At 61.4% G+C, this 22,384-nt stretch overlaps 2 protein-coding genes across 3 annotated transcripts; one reads left to right on the plus strand and one right to left on the minus strand.

Annotated features, from left to right (window-relative positions):
- The first annotated feature begins 4,881 nt into the window (after positions 1–4,881).
- Positions 4,882–16,144, plus strand: RELL2 (RELT like 2). The gene is made up of 8 exons (XM_063348615.1): positions 4,882–5,254; positions 5,999–6,212; positions 7,894–7,959; positions 8,037–8,103; positions 8,418–8,606; positions 12,644–13,214; positions 15,088–15,130; positions 15,436–16,144. Exons 2-7 carry the CDS (start codon positions 6,005–6,007, stop codon positions 15,127–15,129), a joined length of 1,143 nt encoding a protein of 380 aa, XP_063204685.1. The 5' UTR covers positions 4,882–5,254; positions 5,999–6,004; the 3' UTR covers position 15,130; positions 15,436–16,144.
- On the minus strand, positions 16,145–22,129 carry FCHSD1 (FCH and double SH3 domains 1). Of its 2 annotated transcripts, XM_063348612.1 has the most exons (19): positions 22,009–22,129; positions 21,607–21,704; positions 21,289–21,334; positions 20,343–20,416; positions 19,938–20,082; positions 19,725–19,861; positions 19,587–19,650; positions 19,350–19,478; positions 18,966–19,088; positions 18,787–18,882; positions 18,599–18,706; positions 18,396–18,500; positions 17,951–18,181; positions 17,776–17,859; positions 17,504–17,660; positions 17,166–17,371; positions 16,944–17,040; positions 16,786–16,853; positions 16,145–16,624 (listed from the first exon to the last, which is right to left on the minus strand). In XM_063348612.1, exons 1-19 carry the CDS (start codon positions 22,027–22,029, stop codon positions 16,574–16,576), a joined length of 2,040 nt encoding a protein of 679 aa, XP_063204682.1. In that variant the 5' UTR covers positions 22,030–22,129; the 3' UTR covers positions 16,145–16,573. The 2 variants fall into 2 exon arrangements, with proteins under 2 accessions (XP_063204682.1, XP_063204681.1); XM_063348611.1 differs by lacking the exon at positions 16,145–16,624 and having other exon boundaries at positions 16,634–16,853.
- Between the last annotated feature and the right edge of the window lie 255 nt (positions 22,130–22,384).

Consider the following 22,384-nt stretch of genomic DNA (forward strand, 5'->3'; position numbering starts at 1 on the left):
GCTTGCTGCCCTCCAGGCACCCCCAGCTGCCCCCAGTCAACCCCCAGCTTCTCCCCAGTTACCTCAACTCACACCCCAGTCACTCCTTGCTGCCCCCCAGGCACCTCCAACTCTCCCCAGTTCCTTCCAGTTGATCCCAGTAACCCCCAGGTGTTCCCAGTTGCGCACTCGATTATCTCCCATAACCCTGTACCAGCCCCCAGTCACCTCTACTTTCTCCCCAGTTACCTTGAGTCGTACCCCTGGCTGCCCCCAGTTACTCCCAGCTGATCCCAGTTGCCCGCTGGATTCTCTCCCATAACCGTATAGCTGCCCCCCAGCCACTCCCAGCTACTCTCCAGTTACCCCTACTTTCCTCCCAGTCACCGTCTATTATCCCCAGTTGTTCCAATCACCCCCAGATCCCCTCACCCACACCCTCAGTGCCCCCCAGTTGCCCCCAGCTTCTCCCCAGTTACCTCAAGTCGCACTCCAGTCACCTCTTGCTGCCCTCCAGGCACCCCCAGCTGCCCTCAGTTACTCCCAGCTGCCCCCAGTTACTTCCAGCTGCTCCCAGTCACCCGCTGGATTCTCTCATATAACCCTATAGCTGGCTCCCAGTCACAACCAGCTGCTCACCAGTGACCTAGAGTCACAACCCAGTAACCCCCAGCTGCCCCCCAGGCACCTCCGGCTGTCCCCAGTCACTTCCAGCTGATCCCAGTTGCCCACTGGATTCTCTCCCATTACCCTATATCTGCCACCCAGGCACCCTCAGCTGCTCACCAGTTACCCCCACTTTCCTCCCAGTCACCCTCCGTTATCCCCAGCTGCCTCAATCACCCCCAGATCCCCTCACCCACACCCCCATTTCCCCCCAGTAACACCCAGCTGCTCCCCAGTTACCCCCGCTTGCCCGCAATGACTCCCAGCTGCCCCCAGCTACCCCACCCCGGCTGCCCCCCACCTCCCATCCCCACCGTGCGGGTGCAGCCCTTGTTCCCCCCCTGCCCCACGTCCCACCTCTGGGTGCTGGTGGGATTGGGGTGCAGTGAGCGTGGGGGGGCAGGGATGGGGGCAGGCTTGGGGGCACTCCCTGTGCCACAGCCCACCCGCCGAAGGCACCGGAGATGGGGCACGGGGTCACCATGGGGTGCTTTGATGGGACTCCCTTCCCGGGAGCAGCACCCGCAAAGCTGTGAGGGACAGGGACCGTGGCTGTCACCCGGCCAAGGCCCCCTCCCAGGTCCCCCCCTGTCTGGGTGCAGGGGTTGGCAGGGAGCGGGGACAGGGAGGCACCGCCAGGCAGGCGGAGAACAAAAGCTGGGCAGAAAATTGCCGGGGATGAATAAAGCAGCCATGGGGAACGGGGGACAAACCCAGCTGCCGGAGAGGGACGGGGACGGGACAGTGCTGCGGGTGAGGCCAGCGACAGAAAACCTGTCCCCTGTGGGCTGGGATGAAGAAAGGAAGAAAGGAGCAGGTAGACTTGCCCAAAGGCTCGGAAAACAAATTAGCCGGAATCAGCACGTGGCAAGGATTTGGTCCCCCGGGTCCCCTGCCTGTCCCCTTCCCAGGCTGGGGGTGAAGGATGCCACGCGTCACCTGCGATGGAGCGGTGTGTCGGAGAGGAGCAGGCGAAGGGAAAGAACCCCCCCGAGGCTCTCCAAGAGCTGGCGGAGGATGGAGACCACAGCAGATCAACGCCGGGACGTTCCCCGACATCTCGGTGCCGGGATTTTTTATGCCAGGTAATTTTACGTAGGTGCAGCTTCGTGTGCGCGTGGGATGGGGCTGGTGGGGCGGGATGGGATTTTGGGTGCCGTGCCAGGGTGCCAACCAGGTGAGAGAGCTTTTCCCAAGGCACCATTAAATTGTAGGATTATTAAATGATTTTCTCCGGCTGGATCCGCCACTTACTGCAGGGACGCTGCTCCCTTTGCGTCCCTCCTCGTGCCCTCTGGAGGTGTTTCTCTTTGGGATGCCGGCTCCCGAGCATGGAGTGAGGATGCTCCAGGGGACACCGGCACCTTCTGGCCGTGACCCTGCAGGACGCAGCTGTGGTTGGGGACGCTCAGAGCCGTGATCCTTGAGCCCAGTGCCCTCCCGCCTTAAATAAATGGAATTTTACGTGCTGAACAACAAGGGTGTAGCAGCAAACGCGTGGTGTGTGCTGACGTCTTGGCGGGGGCTGCTCGCTTGGCGTGACGATCGTCCCACCGCCGCTCCGCAAGGTGCTGCCACCAGATAGCGTCTGGCCGGGGCCACCAGCATCCTGGCCAGGGCGGGGAAAAAGGAGCAAAGAGGGGAAAAACACATCCTTGCCTTGAGAGGGGTTCTCCTGTGAGGAGGGTTTTCCAGCTGCGTTTGCTCTCTGGAAGCCAGTCACTGCTCCGGGCATCTTCCCGGGTCTTGGAGCTGTGCAAAGAAAGTATCGGAGAGGGATATTTTTAGATGTTCTTTGTGCTCAGAGGGCAAAAAAACACCCTATGGTTTAGAGGCCATTAGCTCTCTGGGGATGTTTGAAAAACTTAAGCGAGGGCTGAAGATTTAGGGATATGTCTGACACGATGGGATGCGGCGTTTTGGCAGGGACGATGGCAGTTTATTGGCCGAACATTGTAGCGGAGACCCCGGGAGGAACCCGCCCGGGGAATTGCCGGAGCCGGGCAAGCTGTCCCGTTTAGCTGCCACCTGGACAACCGGCGGGGCCGGGGCAGCCGATCCCCTGAGCGGCCGTGTTCGCATTGTTCGCGGGGTGACACGTCTGTCGCAATGGCTCCGGAGGAGGCGTGGGAAGAGAGCGGGCAAGAGGTAACATGGCGATACGCTGGGACTGGAGCCTGCTGTGGTTCAGGGCGATGGGCGACGGTGCTGTCCCTCCACCCTCTGCTGGCTTTCTCGATCCCCTCCCTCCCCGGCCACCTCTTGGCTCGGTGGCTTAAAATTTAAGGGCTTCCAGGCGATGTCATGAGAGGGACCAAAACCTCCAAGGTCTCTCCAGGACCTGTTAGGGAGCCGTGAGTGGGTGACATGGGGAGGAAGGGCAGGGGGATGGTGATGGTGTGTGCAGGGAGCAGGCAGCAAGCAGGCAGCTGCCTGGGCCAGAGCTCTGGCCGTTGCGTCCCAGCTTGCGCTGCCTTGGCTGGTTGGGGTTGGGGACAGGAGCTGGGATGGGGTCAGGAGGGGACAGAGGACGGATGGCATCCCAGCCTCTGGAGATGCCATCAGCATCCAGCCTGCAGCCGTGTCCGCACCTCCCCACGTGGTGTGGGTCTGTCCCCATGGGCCAGGATGGACGTGGCCAGCCTGTTTGGGAGGGAAAGCCATGCTGCATGGATCCACGCCTGCCGTGCTGGCGGATCTCAGGGCAGAGAGGAGCTGTGGCCTCTTTTTTGGGTCACCTGCGAGGCGCTGCATGGCACACGGCTCAGGCCTGGCCGTAAAAGTGCTAACGGGATCCGTCCGCAGGATGAGGATGGAGCAGCCCGGAGGGATGCTGTGGCCGGGGTGGCAGAAGCAGGATGGAGACCTGGGGGCACACAACGCCCAGGGGGGAGTGTTGGAGGAGAAACGTGACCAGCTGGGATAACCCAGCTGCGGAGCCAGGTGGAAGCAGCTTCACGGCAGCGGTGTCCCCTCCTCGTCCCAGTTCACCCCACCGCAGGGCCAGGAGTTGTCCCCAGGTGACCTCTTGCGCCGTCCTTCTTCTCCCACATCCTGCGCCCCCCAGGTTGTGGAAATGCTTTGACACCAGATGCTGTAGGAAAATGGGAATCTTCTCTTGCAGAGGGAAGGGCTGAGCAACCCGGGCTCGTTTTGCCCAGCGTGGCTGAAGGCTGGAAGGGATAGTAGGGTGCAGCAACGCGTTGAGTGGGTGGGAACGCCCGGGAGGAGAAAAAGCGATTTATTGTGCAGGACAGTGTGCGTGGGCACGAAGGAAATGGGAATAAGGTCACCATGACTGCATCTCCCCAGGGCTGCAAGGTCCCCTGCTTCGAAGAACTAAGCGCAAGAAATAAACGGCATTTAAGGTCTTGATCAGCAGAGACTCGCGTGAGGTTGCAACTTGTTGGTTCAGCATCTCCTGCAGCCTTAGCAAGGCATGGCAGGAGCAGTAAATCTTGCTGCCCATGGTCTTCTCTTGCCATAGTTCGTCCATCGTCTCCCTGCCAGGATGGCAGATGGATGGGTGGCACCTACGATGAGGTGACCTCCTGAAGTCACGGTGGTGGAGGGGGCTCCTGGGAGAGTTGACTCTTGGTCACTTGCGGAGAGGGACAGGAGCCCTCATCGTGGCGCAGTTGAAAGCCTGGAGGAGCTGCAGGTTGCCTCACAGCAACACAGAGTGGGGAGGGATAATTCCCACAAATGAATATTCATATAGACAGACAGTTAGTTTAGTAGCCGGGGTGGGAGGGGTTTTGAGGATTGCCCGTGCTTTTCAAGGTCTGGGTAGAGAACTGGCAGGTGGGTGAAGGACTGAGAGGAGCAAGCCTAATTTGTAGTAGTAAAGGAGATGTGGGTGAAGCGTCCCAGACTGAGGACGATGTGGTGGAGATGAGGAGCTCATGGGACCCCCCCCAACTGGAGATTTCAATCAGCTTAGCTGTCCCTTTCCTAAGAAGGAGGGAGAGGCAGCTGGCTTGGGGCAGGGTTTTGGTCTGTGGGGTCTCCTGGGGCTCCTTTTCCACCGTCTCCTCGGTACCATGATCACAGTGCGGGTGTCTGCAACCCTCTCCCCCCACGCCCGCCGGTGCGGGATCGCTCCTGCTCTTGCTGAGCCCCACTTCCACCCCCCTGCCTTCCCATCGCCACGGCTCCCTGCTCTAAAAATCGCTGGGAGCTTTGGAAAGGAGGGTGCCAGGGGAAATGGGGGTTGGCTTGCGTGCGGGTGAGGTTATTCACCCCGGGGCGGGCAGCCGCTTGCCAGCGCCAGCTTCCTTGAGCCGCGCTCCTATTTGCTCCCTGCTGCAGCTGCCGGCGTTTCCCTGAGCTTCCCTCTGCACCTTCATCCGCTGGAACCGCTTCGGAGAGATTTTTCCGGGGTCGGGACAGGGGGGTGCTCTCGCTGGCAGACAGCAGCAGGCTGCTGCGGCAGCCAGAAGCAGCTTGGCTCCTTCCCGAGGAAGGAAGAAAGGAAGGAAGGAAGGAAGGGAGCCGGGAGCCGGGAGGCCGGAGGATGCTCGCCGCGGTCCCCAGCCGCGGGGATGCGGGGTTGCTAGGAGGCAGGTGAAGGTGAAGAGGAGAGCGCTGCGGAGGACCGCAGGCCCAGGTACCGCCGCTGCAGCGGGGACGGGGGATGACCGGGGGACACCCTGCCTGCGCTGGGAAGCGGAGCTCTGCGGGCGGGCGGCTGAGCCCTCCCCGGCGAAGGGAGACGGGGATAAACCCAGGGGAGCTGGGGCAGAGGGAGCCAGCTCGGTTCTGCGGGAGGACGATGCGAGAGCTGCCGGCCGGCTCGGCCCTCCGCCAGCCTGGCTGCCACGGCTCCCTGCCTGCCCTGCCTTTGCCTTTGCCGGCAGAGGCCCTCGGCCGTGGGTGGCGAGGGATGTCAGGGGAGCGGGCTGGCGCAGCGCGGTGAGGATGCTCATCCTCCCGCAAGGGCAAGCGGGGTGATGCTGCCCGTCGCAGAGCCTCGGGGGAGGCCAGGGGACCGGTGCCCTTGGGAAGCCGCCTGCAAGGGATGGGGGAGCGCCGCAGCCTGGGGCCAGGAGGGCCTGCGGGGATGCAGCTGCTGCACCGCTGCCCTTGGGATGCCTCTTGCCGGGTGTGTGCGGGGCAGTGGTGTCCTTGGGAGACCACGCGGAGCCACCTCCAACCTGCGCTCTCCTCCGCGGGGTCCCCTGCCACGCCAGACCTTGAGGGGTGAGAGATGAGCCCTTGGCAGCCCACCCTGAGCCAGGAGCCAGCTCTTGCCCAAGAGAGACAGGAAGAAGAGGAGGAGAAGGATGGGCATGGGGAGCCTGGCAGGGGGGTGAGCACTGGGGTCTCTGATCCACCTTCCCCCTTCTCCTAGATCCGCATGTCAGACCAGAACAGCACCGACGATGGGGAGTCAGACCCCCAGCACAGCCTGTCTATGGTCTTTCTCCTCGTCCTTGTCTTCTTCATCATGGGGCTGGTGGGTTTCCTCATCTGCCATGTCCTGAAGAAGAAGGGTTACCGGTGCCGGACTTTCCGGGACGAGCTCGACCCAGATAACAAAGATGTGCTGGCAGAGCTCCAAGCCAGTGAGTGCTGGGACAATGGGGGCTCAGTGGGGGCTCAGGCGCTGCCTTTCGCTGGCGTGGGCTGAAGCTCCTTCAACGTGCTTCTGGGATGTGGGCTAGGGGTGGGAGGGTTACCCATCACATGCCTGTGGGTTGGAAAAAAGGGATGGGGTGGTGAGAGCAGCGCGGTGTTCCCCAGGGAACAGGAATGTGTGGCCCAGAGAGCCCTCTGATCTGCTAGCTCCACAGGCTGGTGGTGCCAGGGAGGTGGGAGCCAGCATACGCCCCTTCCCAAAGTGGTGTTATCACAGAAAGATAATTCTGATGAACAGCCAGGACCCGCCGAATCCCCAGGGCCTGAATTATAACCCACACACCCTACAAGGAAAGCATCCCTAGCCATGGCACGAGCTGTCCTTCTGCCCCTTTGGCATTAGGAGGTCCAGCATGGGGCCAGCATGGTGTTTGCTATCAGGCATGTGCTCTTCTAGTCCCTGGTGTGCTCATGCAGGCCAGAGAAGCAGGGATATTCCCTTGGGATCTCTGCCCCACACTGGGAAGGGACCTTCAGGGGTTTTTTCATCACTTCAGGCCATCATAAGCGGCTCCTGGGTAGTAGGATTGGGAAGTCAGTGCAGCATTGAGCATGGGTGCAAGCCAGAGCTCAGTCCAAGCAGACTCTGTCATTTAGTGTTTTCATGAGTCTCTGCTGAGATGGAGAAGACACGTTCCTCTGGCTGCTTCCTTGCATTAAAATAGCCAAATGGTTCTACACAACTCCTCTGGTTCCTCTCTGCCACCGTCAGCGCTCAGGAGTGTCATCATGTCCCGCTGACACTTCTAGTGCGCAGGAGGGAAATGTGGCTTCCTCAGCTTGCCCACAGATACAACGGGAGCTTCCAGACATCCTTGGATATGCTCTTCTGGCTTCAATAACTTGGCTGCACATGACATGAAGACAATGTCTGAGCTTTCCAGGGTTGGTTTTGCCTGCTGGAGTTGCCATGGCCCAGGGAAACATCTCTGTAGGCTTCCAGGAACACAGCAGAAGCCCCTTACCATGCTCTTTGAGGCAGCTGCCTACCAGACCACAACTCTGACCTGCTCCCAGGAACTTATAACATCGCAGACTGGGCTGAAGGTCCAACCAGCCAAGCTTTCTACCTCCAACAGTGGCCAGAAGCAGGTTGAGATGAATGCTGGGGACGAATACCACAACCGAGTAGCCAAGTTTCCCCAGCATACTCTTTTAAGCTTCTGACAGTGTGTAGCTCTGGGACTTTCTCCATCAGAGATGGTTTCTCTGTATTTAACAGGCCCCAGCGTGTTTCTTTTCTGTGAACTTGTCCCATTTACCCTTGGAGACTTTTAGCACCCGTAGCATCCTGCACCCAGTGGCTCCAGGGCTGGACTGTCCCCATGAGGAGCCTTCAACTTGTTTCGAACCTTCTTCCCACAAGTTTCATGTGATGCTCCCCAGTGCTGAAGGAGCAACACAACCCCTCTCTCCCTGCACACATGGCTGCTGGTTCAGACATTTCTTTTCCAGGGCGAGGGATCTGGTGTTCCCCAGGAGCTTCCCACTGTGATGGGGGACACAAGGCTTCTCTGACATCTCTGTTAACATGGCTGCTCCTGGAGATGAGACTGGTGAGCTGAGTGTCCAAATCCCAGCCCTCAGTGCCACTTTTTCTCCTTTCAGATGAAGAGGAGGAGCTGAATGAGGATACTGTAGAGAAGATTGTGAGATGTATCATCCAAAATGAAGGTGAGCATTTCCTAAGGCTGTCCCAAAGACTTACTGACCACTTTGGCTGATGCGTTCCCTTTTTCCTCTGTCTTTAGCAAATGCAGAAGCCCTCAAAGAGATGCTAGGGGACAATGAAGGGGACATCCCAGTGCCAGTGCCCAGGTGAGAGAAGCCTATACCAGCTCGCAATGCTTGCAGAGTAAGGGAGAAGCAGCCTTTGGGTATCACCTTGGTCTGCAGACTCTGCAGCCAGCCCCTTTCCAGCTTGTTATAGAGCATCTTCCCAACAAGGAGTCCTGGTCCCCCAGGGCCTGTGATGACTGCCACCCTACTGTCAAGGAGAATAGCCCTTCCTCATTCCTGTCTTCACAGGAGGTCCCCTCCAGAGCTTCTGATTCTCAGGGCTTGCTGTAGTGAGGCTGCACCAAGTTTGTTATCTTCCAGAAAACATGACCTGTCATGTCCTTCTATTGCAGCCTTTGTCCTCATCGTAACAGCCAGGATGGGGGCCCACCACATCACCACACGGTGCATCTGGGCTCCACGCAGGCCCCCTGCATCCATTGCAGCAAGAGGAAGAGGCACCCACTGCATCGGCAAGGACGGTCCAAGGATGGAAAAGGCAGGATGCATCCTGGAGAGACCACCGTCTTCTCAGTGGGCAGGTACGTAAACGAGCTTTGCCAGACATGGCCCATCTGCTCTGATGGCCTCTTGCTCTTTCCTGTTTAGATGCCCCAGTAGTAGCTGTGCAGCTGGAATTCCCAAGGAACCAGGTGCCTCCTGCACCTGGAAATGCCTGTGGTATGTGGCAGGCCGTGACGCACTAGTGGCTTCTCTCCTCCTTCTCTGGGAAGGTGACTCAAGCCTGGCTTGTCCTGCTGACTCAGTGCTGGGCAAAGACCCAAATACACAACCTTTCAAAGCCTGCCGTCCCAGCTACGTGCAAGCAGGGCTGTTGCTGCACAACAGGGGCAGTGACCCCACTTTTAGGGATCTCATCAGGAAGGGGAGGAGGTGATGGCAGGTCCCAGGCGCAAGTTACCAGCCATCACCTCCAGAATGAAAGAGTGGCTCTGCTCCTCCAGGTCGTTGCCTCCAATGATGACTGTAATTAGATGCCATGGGAGGAATATAAGAATAGGGGAGTGTACCCAATACTTCCCACAAATACTCTTTCAGTCCCCACCTGGTCTCACCTCAAGGGACTTCCTGAGCTGTCTGTGGTGTCTGTGTAGTCAGTAACCTTTAATACAATCTGCAGGCTTGCCCAGGTTGCCCCATTCCCCAGCAGAAAGCACGCGCAAGACGTTTAGCAAGGTCTTCCAGGGCTCAGCTCTGTACCACCATGGTGACTGGGGCAACTACTGCTCCCTGGATGGCCACCTTGGTGAGACACAAAGCTCTGCTGTGCTCAGATCCTCAGCAGGTCCTCATTCAGGGCCTAAGCCTTGATGAAGTTCCATGCTGTGGTCTGCAGAGACAGTCCTTTCATGGTGATGTAGATCCAGACTGGGCATCAGGGGGTGTGGGTTTTTTCACCATCAGAGCTAGGAGTCTCAGTAGGGATGTGAACTGGGGGCTCGACGGGCAGCTGGTAAAGGGGAGAGACATGCCAGACCTCCCCATGCTGAAGCCCAGCTAAGATCACATCTTCTGGAGACCGACAGCTTCCTCTTTGTCAGCTGTCCTTGGTTTAAGGGGTGGTGTTTGGTAAGCCAGATCTCTGCATACTCATGGCTAATCTCATTCCCTGGCCAGTACCCAGCTTCATCCACTCCTCTGTGTCCTTTGGCCATGCTCTTCACAGTCTCCTCTCATTCACCTCTGAATGCTGGAGAAGGTGGTCTTCTTTCCTAAAGGCACTTTCCCTCAAATGTTGGTTTCCTCTCTTTATACTTAATATCCCATATCACACCAGCCTTCTTCGTGGCACCGTCATTACATTTCTCCAAGGTTATATTTTAAAAGTTTCCGCTTCCTGAATCTCCTTGGTGTGAGGCCCAGCTGCTAAGGGGCCTATGTGCCCATGAGGTACAAAACTACCTCCAACTTCTGGTTCTTGTTTGCAAGCTGGCCCCTTTGTGCTTTCAGATCCTGGATGACATTTCTGGGACTGCCCTTGCTGTGTCTTATTTACTGTGAATATCCTCATTGCACGAAGTAACTCGTTTCATGACTGATCCTACACAGAAATGCTCCTTTAACCCAGCTCTTCCGTTGCAGTCCTCAGGTCTCGTTCCTTTTTTTGTGGTATTGTTTTTGTTTTGGACACAGTGGTTGAGAGTCCATCCCCCTTCCCAATTACCTACAGCTCACTGACTGTGTCTGGTCCCCAGCTGGTAGTCCCAGGCTTATCGCTGAAGGAGTGGAAAGGAGTGAGGTTAGTGGAGGTCCACCAAGACCATCAGGGGCTGGGGCAGGTGGCACGTGAGGAGCTGCTGAGGGAATGGCGTTTGTTTGGCCTGGAGAAGTCTAAGGGGAAGAATTAATTTCTCTCTAAAAATATTCAAAGGAGTGGGGGCAGTTTAAATGAAGATGGAGCTAGAGTCTTCTCAGAGGTGCACAGGGAAGGACAAGACACAACGGCCACAAGTTGCAAGAGAAATCCAGATAACACTTAAGGAAAAACTATCACCCTGAGAATGGTGCAGCCCCAGGACAGGACCCAGAGGAGTGGAGGGGTCTCCATCCTCGGAGATCTCCAAAACCTGACTGGACGGGGTCCTGGGCAACCTGATTGAGGGTGGGAGGTGGCCTAGCTTTGAGCAGAGGGTTGGACTGGAGCCCTCGCAAGGGCTTTTCCCACCTAAATTATTCTATACTTCTGAGGCAATCAGGGTTATATGATCTGTACTTTCATATTATTGAATGATTTACCATTTATCTTAGGGCTTTTCCTAAACCAGTTGTCAGTGGCAGAGGCTCATCCACCAAAGCATCTGCCCCTCCGTCCTTAGCCTGATCAGCCGCAGTGTGTCATGTCCTACTGAATCAAACTCCTCAGCGATGCTGACTAGGCAGACAGCCAAAGCTGTCCTGCCTTTCCCCTCACCATCCAGAGGCTGGTTACGTTATCTCTTGTGCCCCCTCCAGTCTGAACCCTGCCTGCTCCTTTGAATCCATTGCTGGCTCTTCCAGGCTGACATTGCTCAATGGCTTTACCAAGAAATGTTCCTGCCACTTGTGCCTCCACCCTGTCCCTCTTCAGGACTGGTACATTCTTTGGTATTCCTGAATCACAGCACTGGTGCCTTGTCTCCAAATATCTGGATAGACCTGAAAGGGTACATTTGCTGCTGCTTGGCCTGACCCGAGCAGTCCCACGGGTACCTCATCTGGAGCTGGAGCATTTCTCTTCTTGACCCTTCTGATCATGAGCAGCATTTCTGACTGCAGTGCTGAGGGGTCTGTACTGTCCACAGACTGCTGCCTGGTCCTCAATCTGGTGGTGGTCTCCATCTCTGGCATCTCATCTGGCATCTATTCTTATCCTTTGGACCTTTCTTCTCAGCTTCTTCCTTCAGAATGGCCATACTGCCATGTGCTGGACCTTTGGGTCTTGGTTGTTCTTTCAACCCCAGCAGTGCTTGAACTTTGCTGCTGAAACTCTATTTTGGCCTGATGCTGACTCGCAGCTGAACCTCAGCAGAGCCAGGGCCATCTGCAGGTTCTCCGCGTGTGACTCAAGTGCAAGGAGAGCGGTTGCTGGGTGAGTCACGGACTCTGTGGCAGGATCATCATTCTTTGGCTGGTGGACACAAGCTCATGGTGGAAGAGATTTCCCATCTGCTGGTCCAGCAGTGGCTTGCATTGCTTACAAAGAGGAATCACAGCATTACTCACAACCAGCTCACTTGCAATTCAGGCTTTGCCTACGTGTTACCCCTCAAAAATCCCAAGGTTATGGTAGAGCGCTAACTTCTCTCTTCTTCCCAGGTGCAATATTGCATCACCTCTGATTATAAATGCACCCTTTGTGGGCATCAGACCAACTTCTCCAGCTGTTCTCCTGCCTACCCTGGAGCTCTGAGCTGTTACCTGCTACATGGTGGAACCTTGGTGAACCACCCAGGTACCATCCATCGCTCCAGGGGACGGTGCACGGTATGGTCTGGTAGATATTAGCCAAACAACTCCTGCCTTTGGTCCTTGAACCCAAATACAGCTTGCTCTGCCAAAACCCTGTCCCTGCCCTCACTTATGGTGCACCGTCTGCTGACAACGCTGGCTTTTGTTCCCCTGATGGCAGTCAGTCGCTGGGCGCAACGTCCATGCAGCTCTGCACGGCCATCCCTTCCTCACCAGGCTCAGCCCGTTTGCATTTCACCTCCCGAATCAACACCTGAATTCCTGTACAAGCTCTTGTTTGTCCAGGTTGCATCTTGGAGGATTTCCAAGAGCTACAACCCATCTTGCGGCAGGGAGGACAGGCTGCCAGGGTCTGCACCAGCCATCATCTGGATTGATCTTTTCATCCTTCTCTATTTGTTTTGCCAAAAAAGGAAAGGGAAAATGGAGTTAAGTCAGTGGGGGCATGGCTAGAGGCGGGGTCGGTGCTGTTGAATGGGTTCGAAAGGTTGGAGATCAGCACCAGTCAATGACAAAGAGAGGAGATCCAAGGCTGGAGGTGCAGGCAAGCTGGAAATAGAGCTGGGGGAGAAGAGGGAAAAGATTTTGATCTGTCCTGCCCCCTTTCCAGGTTTCGTGTCACACACATCGGGAAGAAACCCACTTTCCACGAGCAGCAGGATGGTCCCCTGCCCGACGGCAGCCGGGAGCCGAGCACAGAGGAGCTGGAGCACAGCAGCGACCGGCTCCAGCGGGAGCGGGCACGTAATGGGACTGTCCCCACGGGTGGCCTGCAGAACGGAGCCGTCCAGAAGGGTGCCCAGAGTGGCAAGGGTGGGGAGCAGAGCCGCTCCACCACCCCAGCCTCGAACACGCCAGTCAGCTCTGGCACTCGCAGCAGCAGGCGGGCAGGCAAGGGGTCTGGCGTGGCAGGCTCGCTGCAGGATGCTGGCACCACTCCAGGGAGCACAAGCCGCCAGAGGAAGCTCCTGAGCCATCGGGTGCTGGGAGGGTCAAGTCCCAGCATCCCGGGAGAGCTGGTGCAGGAAGGAGGCAGCATCTGCCTGGAGGAGACCGGACTGGGGTCGGCAGATGAGGTGTCGGATATTCACGGGAGCCTGAGTCTGCACGAACAGGCGGATGAGTTGGGAAGAGACGACAGCAGCAGAAAACAGCCCGGAGTGGAGGACAAGGGGCAGCAGGTAAGTTCCTCCTCTTCCCTGTCCCCATGTGGTCCCCTGGGCTGGAGGGCTTGAAGGGTTGCAGCACAGCACCGCAAGTCCCGCTGCCGACAAGATCGACCAGCCCAAGCATGGTGGTGTGAGCTGTGCAGCAGGGACAGGCGAGCCGAGGCTTGCGTCAGGTTAATTGCGGCGTGGGGACCTGCCCTGTCCTGCCCACCCTGTTTCTGCTCACCTTTTTTTGATTGCATTTTCCCATCTCTTTTCTAATGTCTGAGGCATGCAGAGCCACCGCGACAGTCCTCCCCCACAGGGGAAAAGCTGTGTCACTGCTTGACTTGCATGGGAGATGCTCCAGACCTGCTGCCAGCTGCCCTTTGGGCAAGGGATGCGTTTTCCTTTGTGGTTGGGCTCTTTGGGGACATCTATTGGGACCACATTTTCTTGACCTGGGGGAAGAGCTCACAACACTGCTGCACAACACTTGGTGTCTCTAAAACTGTTGGGCCAGAACATGGCCAGCAACGTACAGGCAGGGACAGATGTCTCCAGGAGCCCTTCTTGCCTTGAAGTCTAGGAACTGGTGAAGCCAACTGGTCATTCATTTCTTGGTTGTTCTTCCCTGCTCCAGAGGGGCTGTCTGTGCTCAGAGAGGAGGACAGCCCACCCTGGCTGGAGCTCCCAGCACCCTGCTATCTCTCAACCTTCCCACCCGACCACCTTGCTGGAGGTGCTAGAGATCTCCAGGGCAGCACTGATGAGGACACCATTTGCTTGGGCATTGATGGCTCCCGATCTGGGGGATTTGCTCCCTGCCCCTGAGCAAATGATGCTGTTGGTGGTGGTAGCAGACACCCACCATGGTCATTCACTCGCACACTCACCCGTGGCTCTGCAGTAGGGGAAACACGATTTTTCATGGAAGGGGGCTGCCTCCATCGAGCAGCCCCAAGAGCTGGCCTCGGCTCACCCCACAGAACCAGCACCAGGGCACATGTGGCAAAGCCCTTAGAAGGAAAAGGAAGCAAAGCATCTGTGTAAAAATCCCAGTGTGCTTCAAAGGCAGGGACATTCCCTGGGGCTAGCTCTGCCGGAGCTCCACGGGCCACACACGGCCCGTGCCAGCAGCCCTTGGCAGGGAGATGGGCTGGGGCAGGACTCGGTCAGCGTGGTAGAGCCTGGGGAAAGGTGCCGAGCTGAACATAAGCTAAGGAAAAAGCAGGTACTTGCTGTGGTTTTTGTTCCTCTCTTTGCTTTCTGGTGGCCGGGCTGGAAGGTTTAATCCACATCATGGAGAAGGGCAGCCCAAGGCAGCCACACAGGACAGAGCTGATGGGCTGTAGCCCTTCTCCAGAGACCTGGAGAGGTGGAGACAGGTCCTCCTTCCTCCCATGGCCCACCATGCACGCCTTGGGCGATGGCTGCGGTCCCTCTGATCACTGAGGGAGCAGTTATGTGCAAAGCAAGCCCAGGGACACGGTGATTTTTGTCCTCTTGGTCTGTCTCCTCTGCGGTGCCAGGCACCCTGCACCCAGTGCCTGAGACGCTGCACTAGGCTTTGGCGTGTTCCTTTGGTGGGGTCCCAGGGCAGTGGTGATGGGACCTCACTGGGATGTTTGTCACCAAGCCCTGGCACCACTTGGACTCTCCCTCCTCCCCTATATCCCAGCCGGGGCCACCATGAGGGTTGTTAGCTGCTGCCCAACGTGTCCTGCAGGTGATGGGGAAGGGCAGAGAGATGGCGCTTGGGCTGTAGTCACCTCCTGGAGCTTCAGTGGGGTTCTGCCCACTGGCTCGTGGGTCACTGCTGTGGCCAACAGAGACCCGGCCTCTCCACCCCAGACCCCAGCTCCTGCGGGAGCGCTGACATTCACATCCCTCCTCCATCCCACAGGAGCCCAGCGCGGCGGTGCAGGACCGAGGAGCAACTGTGTGACGTGAGTGCTCATCCCCAGCCCCTGGGGCCGTGTCCAGGGTGGGGTGGGAAGGCAATGGCAGTGGCCCTGCCCCGGTGGGTGACAGCCTGATGATGAAGACAGGGTGAACCCCTTCTCCAGGAGGGTCGGTTCCCAACGCTTCAGGTCCTGCAGAGGCAGGTCCTCTTGCCCATGTGCTCAACAATGATGCTAGTGGGCAACCATGCCAGCTCCGGGCAGAGACGGGTCCAGGACAGTCTGGTTGTGGCTCGGTGGGGGACTCCACAGCCATGGGGATGAGCTCCATTCTGCCCCTCTCCCTGCAGCTCCTCTCCGCTCCTGGCTGGAGCACGGATGGGAGGCGTTGCGGCCCCCCGCCTCCATGCTGGGCTGGGGGCTCTGCAGTGGGGGGGACCGCGGGGCAGCCGGCCCCGGGCGAGCAGCTACGCGCTTGGCATGGCCGGAGCGACGCGCCGATGTTACAGACAACCGCACTCGGTGCCAGACCTCATCCCATTGGCAATAGGTACCTGACTCCCACCCACCGCACCTGCCCCAGAGAACCCCACCCCGCGGGGGACCCTGGGGCCTGGCAGGGGCAGGACAGCACCCAGTCCCTGCTGCCCACCCGGTCCCCGCAGCCCCCCGGCGCTGGGGGAAGGATGCATCAGAGGGGCAGGGATGGAGGCAGCGGCTCGAGCCCCTCCTCGGGGCAGGGGGGGCAGCACCCCCCCAACCCACCCGGCACGTTCACCACAGAGCACAGCCCCCCCGCCCCGGGCACCCCTGCCACGCAGAGCGGTCACAGGCACAAATCCTGCACCGGCGAGGGACCCCCTCCGCGGGTCCCCAAGGAGACGCTGGCAGAGAGAGGAGCCTCCGGTCCCATCCCAGCACACGAGGGTCTGGAGCCCGGTCCTGGGGGGGCAGGATGGGACCCTGTCCGGGCCAGCGGGTAGCTACGGTGCCCGCGGCCAGCTTTGGTGTGTAACCGCACTGTACATAGACAAGCTAAAAACCATTAAAGCTGCTGAACCCCTGGGCAGAGGCAACTGGTTTTATTGGGGCACAGCCCCCACCTGCCTGCGGGGAGATGCCCAGGGTGGGGGGGGGAAGGCAGGGGGCCAGGGCTGAGCCCCCGCACCCCGGGGAACCAGGGCTGCACTGGGGGTGCAGAAGGGGCAGAGGCAAAAGCTGGGGCCCGGCTGTGGCACCCCGACACACCGGCTGCCAGGATGCCCCCCGCCCCCCGCTGTACAGGGATGCAGGACCACTCCGCAGGCAGCACAGGGCACGATGCAGACCCCTCTGCCCCCCCTGGCAAGACCAGCTTGGGGCGCGGGTCACCCCCAGTCCCTGCCGCAGGGATGGCAGCCTGCGGGAGCTCGCTCGGGAGGAGTTTTTTGGGGAGCGGGGAACGACGGAGGGGGGGGACGACACCCACACGGTCAGCTGAAGTGCAGCTCAGGGTCGGGCTCGGGGGCTCTGCCGGGTGGCGGGGGGGGGGGCGCGGAGCTGCAGAGAGAGGAGATGCCATGCCAACATGCCAAGGCTGCTTGCCCCCCTCCCTATCCCCTCCAAAGCACAGGGGTGGCACCGTCCCCCCCACACCCCATTTAAGGGAGGGCTGGGGGCGGGTTTGGGGTGGGGCCCAGCATCGCTGTGATGGGACTTACTGGCCGGAGGCGGGTGGCTGCCAGGTCCGGAGAGCTCTGCCCGCTGCCCGCGCCATCCTGCCGGCAACCTGGAAGGGCTCGGGCAGCTCAGCCCAGCTCTCCGCCTGCCTCCCCCCCAGCCCCCTTCCCAGTTCCACCCCCCTAACCCCAGCACTCACCTCCCAGCGGCGTTTCAGGAGAGGGGCTGGGGGTCAGGCTGGCACCGGGCACAAGGCCAGGCGGGGAGAAGGGCGGTGGGGACGGCGACGGCAGCTCCTGTGAAGGCAGAGCCAAGAAGGGTGGGAACAGCAGGGAGGGCGCCCACCCACCAGCACCCACGGCACAAGATGGTGGGGGGTTGCCCCACGCTGAGGGGACGCGGTGACCCTCCTGCCACCGACCTGCCCCGCTGCCTCCCGGGCCCCGGTGAGCTCCTCCACCACCAGGGAAGGAAAGACGCCGATGCGGCCGTCAAAGTCGCCCATCCAGAAGCCGTCGTCCACTTCACCGGGGGCACGGGGCAGCACCCGGATGATGGCCCCCTCGGGGAAGCTCAGCTCCTCGGGGCTCTGCCCCTCGTAGTCGTACAGGGCTCGCACCAGCCAGGCTGGGGGGAGGATGGGGTGGGGGGCTCAGCACCCACCTGGTGCTGCTGCTGCTGCAGGGGCTCAGCATCCCCCAGGCACCAGCCCCAGGCACCTGTCCCCGTCCCCAGAGAAGGTGACACCCCGGCACCCACCTCCAGGCTCCAGCACCAGCTCCGCAGCCATGATGCTGGAAAGCTGGCGGTGCAGGGCAGAGGGTCCTGGGGGGCCAGCCCCAGCCCCCGGCTCACCGCCCAGGGACAGCAGGTACTTTTCAGGGACGTAGCCAACCTGGCCCGCCTTGTTCCGAGCCTGAAGGGACAGAAAGCACATGATTGTCCCAGCCCCGGTGGCAGGGACAGCCTGGGGACCTCTGAAATGTGTCCCTCCCTACAGCACCGAATGGGGGGGCTCAGCCTGCTCCTACCTTCACCCACTCCTCTGCGTCACCATCCTCGATGACCTCCAGCTCCTCACCCTGCGCGATGGACAGCTCGTCCGCCTGGCGGCCCTGTAAGTGACAAGGGGACAAAGTGGCAGGGGAGGGCTGGGGATGCTGTCCCCGGGCAGGCAGGGCGAGGGACAGGCAGCCATGGCCGTACCTGGTACCCAAAGATCACCCGGCAGGTGTAGGGGTAGGTCCGGGCAGTGGGACCGGGCTCGTTGTCCTCATCTGGTTCGTCACTGTCCTCGTAGTCGTCAAACTCGGCCGGATCCAGCCCCACGGGCGCCTCCTCGCCCGCCCCCACCATGGCCCCCGCCAGCCACGCGTCCACGTCCAGCCCTGCCGCCCGCAGCAGCGCCAGCCGTGCCTCTGCCTTCACCCGGCTGACCTGGGGACACACACGCACACACATTCTCAAGGTCTAAAGGGGACACTTAGGGGGTTGGGGGGACAGCCCAGCAAGCCCCATCACCCCTGGTCCCCACCGTGGGTGCCACAGTGGCAGAGCTTCCCCAGCGCTGCATCCCCTGCAAGCCCCCTCCCTGTGTCACCATCCCTGGGGGTGACACCTCGAGGCCACCCCAAGCGTGGGGTGAACCCACCTCTGCCTTCCGGATGTTCTCCCTGGCTTCTTCCATCTGCCGCTCCACAGTGGCCGCCTCCGCCTCCGGGACCTGCTGCCTCCTGGCCTCCAGCCACTGCAGCACCTGGGTGGGCACCCGCAGGTCAGTGGGGTGGTGGGATTTGGGGGGAATGGGGGGAACAGGGCACTGGGGGGTGCTCTGTGGGGAAGGACAGCACCCACCTCCTCGCCGTGTGCCTTGTTTTTGTGGTCCCGAGCCACCCGCGTGGCCCAGCGCCGTGCCTCCTTCTCCAGGCTTGCCCCATCATCCCCCGGCGGCAGCAGGCACACCTGGGCGAGGACAGGGTGGCTGAGAAGGGGCTGGCTGTGCGGACCCCCCTGCCGTAATGTTGTCCCCCCCCACCACCTACCTCCTCCACCCCGGCGAGCTGGAAGTGCTGCTCGGGGGCCAGGGCGAAGGCGGGGTGGTCCTGCAGGAAGAGGAGGAGGTCCTGCTCCCGGCAGACCTGCAGCAGAGGAGCAGTGTGGGGCTGGGGGGCTCACCTGTGCCCCCCTCGCCCAAGGCTCCCAGGACGGGAGCTGCCATTACCCGTGCAGATGCCTCCGCAACGCTCTGGAACCAGTCCCGCGTGGCCCGGCAGGTCTCCACCTCCGTCCGGCTGGCCACCGACAAGTGCTCCCGCAGCCGCTCATAGAGGTCACCGTCCAGCGCCTGGGGGAAAATGAGTGGGAAACCCCCCCAGGGGCAAACGGGTGGGAAAACAGGTGGGAAACCCACCCTGGGGGCAAATGGGTGGGAAACTCCCCCCCCCCGCCAAGCACTGCCCGCATTCCCCTGCGGAGCATCCCTGACCCCCCAGGGTACCAGCCCTGTCCCTGCACCGGTGCGACCCTCTGCGTGGCAGTGGCACCGGGGAGATGCTTCGTGTGGGACCCTGGGGAGGGGACGCGGCGGGGTCCGGGCAGCTCCTACCTGGATGGCGGCGGGCAGCTCCACCCGCCGGTAATGCTCCAGGTGGGCGGTGGCAGACACCAGGGCGAAGCCGTACTCGTTCTGCACCCCGGCCAGCTGCCTCGAGTGCTCAGCCAGCCGCGCCGAGAACTGCGGGGACGGGCAGAACAGGGTTTGGTGACAGAGTGGGGGCCACCCCAGCATGTCCCCCTGCATCCCTGTGCTTGGGGGATCCCGCCGGCCCCCCACGCTGCTGACCTTGGCGCTGAGTTTTTGCAGGCTGGCCTTGGTGTGAAATATCCTCCGGTCGCTCTTGCGGAGCCTGGGGAGGTTGGGGGTGACGTGAGACCGCCCCGTGGCCACGGCAGCCCCCCTGCCACAGTCCCCTCTGCTCACCGAGCCTCCACATCGGCCGCCTTGTCCTTGGCCACCTCGCTGCTCCGCTGGAGGTGGGTGAACTGCTTCTTCGCCTTGTCCAGCTCCTTCACTGTCTCCAGCAGTTCCGCCTGTGCCTTCTGCAGCCGCTCGATGCCCTGCGGGGAGCGTCAGCCATGGGAGAACAGCTGTCCCCACCACCCCGGCACAGGGGACATGTCCTCACCCCACTACCTTCTTGAGCATCCGCTCCTTGGAGAGGCGGGCAGTCCGGGCGGCCTCCGCGGCGAGAGCACGGTAGGTCTCCGAGGCGGTGACACGGACCTGCCCGGCGTGCGCGGTCCCCTCGATGACACCCTTCCAGACAGCCACCGCACTCCTGCGGGGGTTAAGACAGGGCAGGGTCCTCTCTTGCCTCCCTGACGGCTTTTGGGGATGCCAGCAGGACAGCCAGCACCCGCCCAAGCCCCTGCGGTCCCCTCTGAGTCGGGTACCACATCCTTGGGGACATCCCACCCAGGGCTGCATCCCCAGGACACCCAAATCTTGGTTGGGATTAGGCATTTCCCAGCTGCGAGAGCCATGGATGGGCACTGCCATCCCCAGCCCCTCGTCCCCGTGTCCCTGTCCGCAACCCACCTCGAGTCACCGGCATCGCCGCGGCCCCGCTGCCAGTCTCTCTTCACGAACTGGCTCGCCAGCCTCTGCAGCGCCTGCAGACAGACCCACCATCACCGGCCCTCCCCAGCCCTGCTGGCCACCCCAGCACCCACCGTCCCACTGCGGGGACGAAACTGGGCTCCCCCACCCTGGCTCGCCACCCCATGGTGGTCCCCAGAGCAGGGGATCCTCCCCACCTCCCAGTGGCTCGGTGTCAGCAGGGATCCAATCACCCTCCCTGTGGGAAAACCTTTTTGGGCAGCAACCACCACTACGAGAGGACCCCCCCTTGGGACAGACAGGGAAGGGGACACCAGTGCGGGACACCGGTTGCAGAGGCAGAGTAGAGAAGCCCCCAGCAAAGCCAAGAACAGCAAGACCCCAACCCTGGGGGGACGGTCCCCTCCCCAGCCTCTTGCCCCCCCAAGAGGGAGCAGGGTGGCACCCTGCCCGGCTGCAGGACGCGGGACGCCTCTCTGCTGCAGGGTGTCCCCAAGGGAAGCTGCAGGGACATCTCACGGAGCGAAAGCAGGCTCTGACATTTAAAAGCAGAGCCCTGCGATGACCCAGCAGAGAGCGGAGCCGAGCGTTTTCCTCCCCCCCACAAGATTTTCCCTCCGGGCCCCCAAAACACCCGAGGTTTGGGTCACACTGTCCTCAGCAAAGCCCCCCAGTGGGTCCCCTAATGTGGATGGTCCCCCCCCAGCAGGGAAAATACTGAGCCCACCCGCCACTGCCCTCCATGGCCAGCATGGAGCAGCCGAGACCCGCTTTGCTCCAGTAATTTCCAATGCTGCCCATGGCCTGCGTGGGGCTGTGTCCCACTCCGGAACACCCTGCCGGGGAAGGATGGGGCTCGGTGCTCGTGGCCATCATCTCGTGGCTCCCTGGGCCATCAGTCCTCAAACTGGTGTCACCTCCTTACCTGCCCGTACTCCCGGTCGATGGCCGCCCTCTGCTTGCTGTAGGACCTGCGGGGGGACGGGATGCCAGGCAGGCGAGGACCCACGCAAGGGGACAGGGATGGGCCACCCCTGCTGTCACCCCCCTGCTGTCACCCTGCACAGGGATGTCCCCATCCGTCCACCTTGGCGGGTGATGGTGCCCACGACCTCAACATAGCTGGCTCAAGGTGAGCCGTGCCTGGCAGGCTGGCCCCGGTCCCACGTGTGGGATGAGCTGGCCTGTCTCAGCTGGGGGACACACACACACACGACATGGGGGACACGCATAGGGACCCTACCTGATGTCCTCCAGCAGCTCGGCGTCCCGCTGCTGCTTGCCCTGCAGGCCCGAGAGCTGCTCGAGGAGGTGGACCCGCACCTCCTGGGTGAGCTTCACCTGCGGGACGGCACCGTTCAGCGCCCGGTTCCGCTGCGGCCCCGGCCGGACCGCGATGCGGGGGGGCGCCCGCTGTTCCCGGTACCGCTCTCCGCCGCGTCCCCCTCCCCGGGTGCCACTGCAGGTCACTGCCCAGCCGCGGCCCCGCTTCCCCAGCCCCACTCCGGGTCCGCCGGGGGCGACTCCCGATCCCCGATCCCCGCTCCAAGACCCGGCCCTGCTCCGCCGGCACCGCCGGAGGACCCCGCGCTCCCGCTGCCCGGGACCCCGCTCCCGCTGTCCCCCCCCCGGCCCCCCCGCTCACCTTACGCGGCGGCGGCTGCATCGCTACACTCCCCCCGGCACCGCTCCCGGTCCCGCAATCCGGCGGCCACCGCCGCCGCCCGGCGTGTGCGGAGCCCGGAACTGCCGGGCCCGGCCCGGCCCCGCCCACTCCGGGGACACGCCCTCGGCAAGCCCCGCCCCCCACTCGGCCTCTCCCCCTTTCTCAGGCAAGACACGCCCGGCGTCAGGCAAAGCCCCGCCCACCACGCCAGGAAGCCCCGCCCACTACGCAAGAGAAGCCACGCCCACGGCCGCGCCCCGCGCGCCGCCTGGTGGTCAGTGCGGCAAGTGCCGCCGGAGCGCGGGGGGGACGGGAACGGGGGGACACGGGGGCACGGGGACACCGGGACATGGGG

Source organism: Chroicocephalus ridibundus, chromosome 11 (assembly GCF_963924245.1).
Source record: "Chroicocephalus ridibundus chromosome 11, bChrRid1.1, whole genome shotgun sequence".
In the NCBI taxonomy this organism is placed as follows: Eukaryota; Metazoa; Chordata; class Aves; order Charadriiformes; family Laridae; genus Chroicocephalus; species Chroicocephalus ridibundus.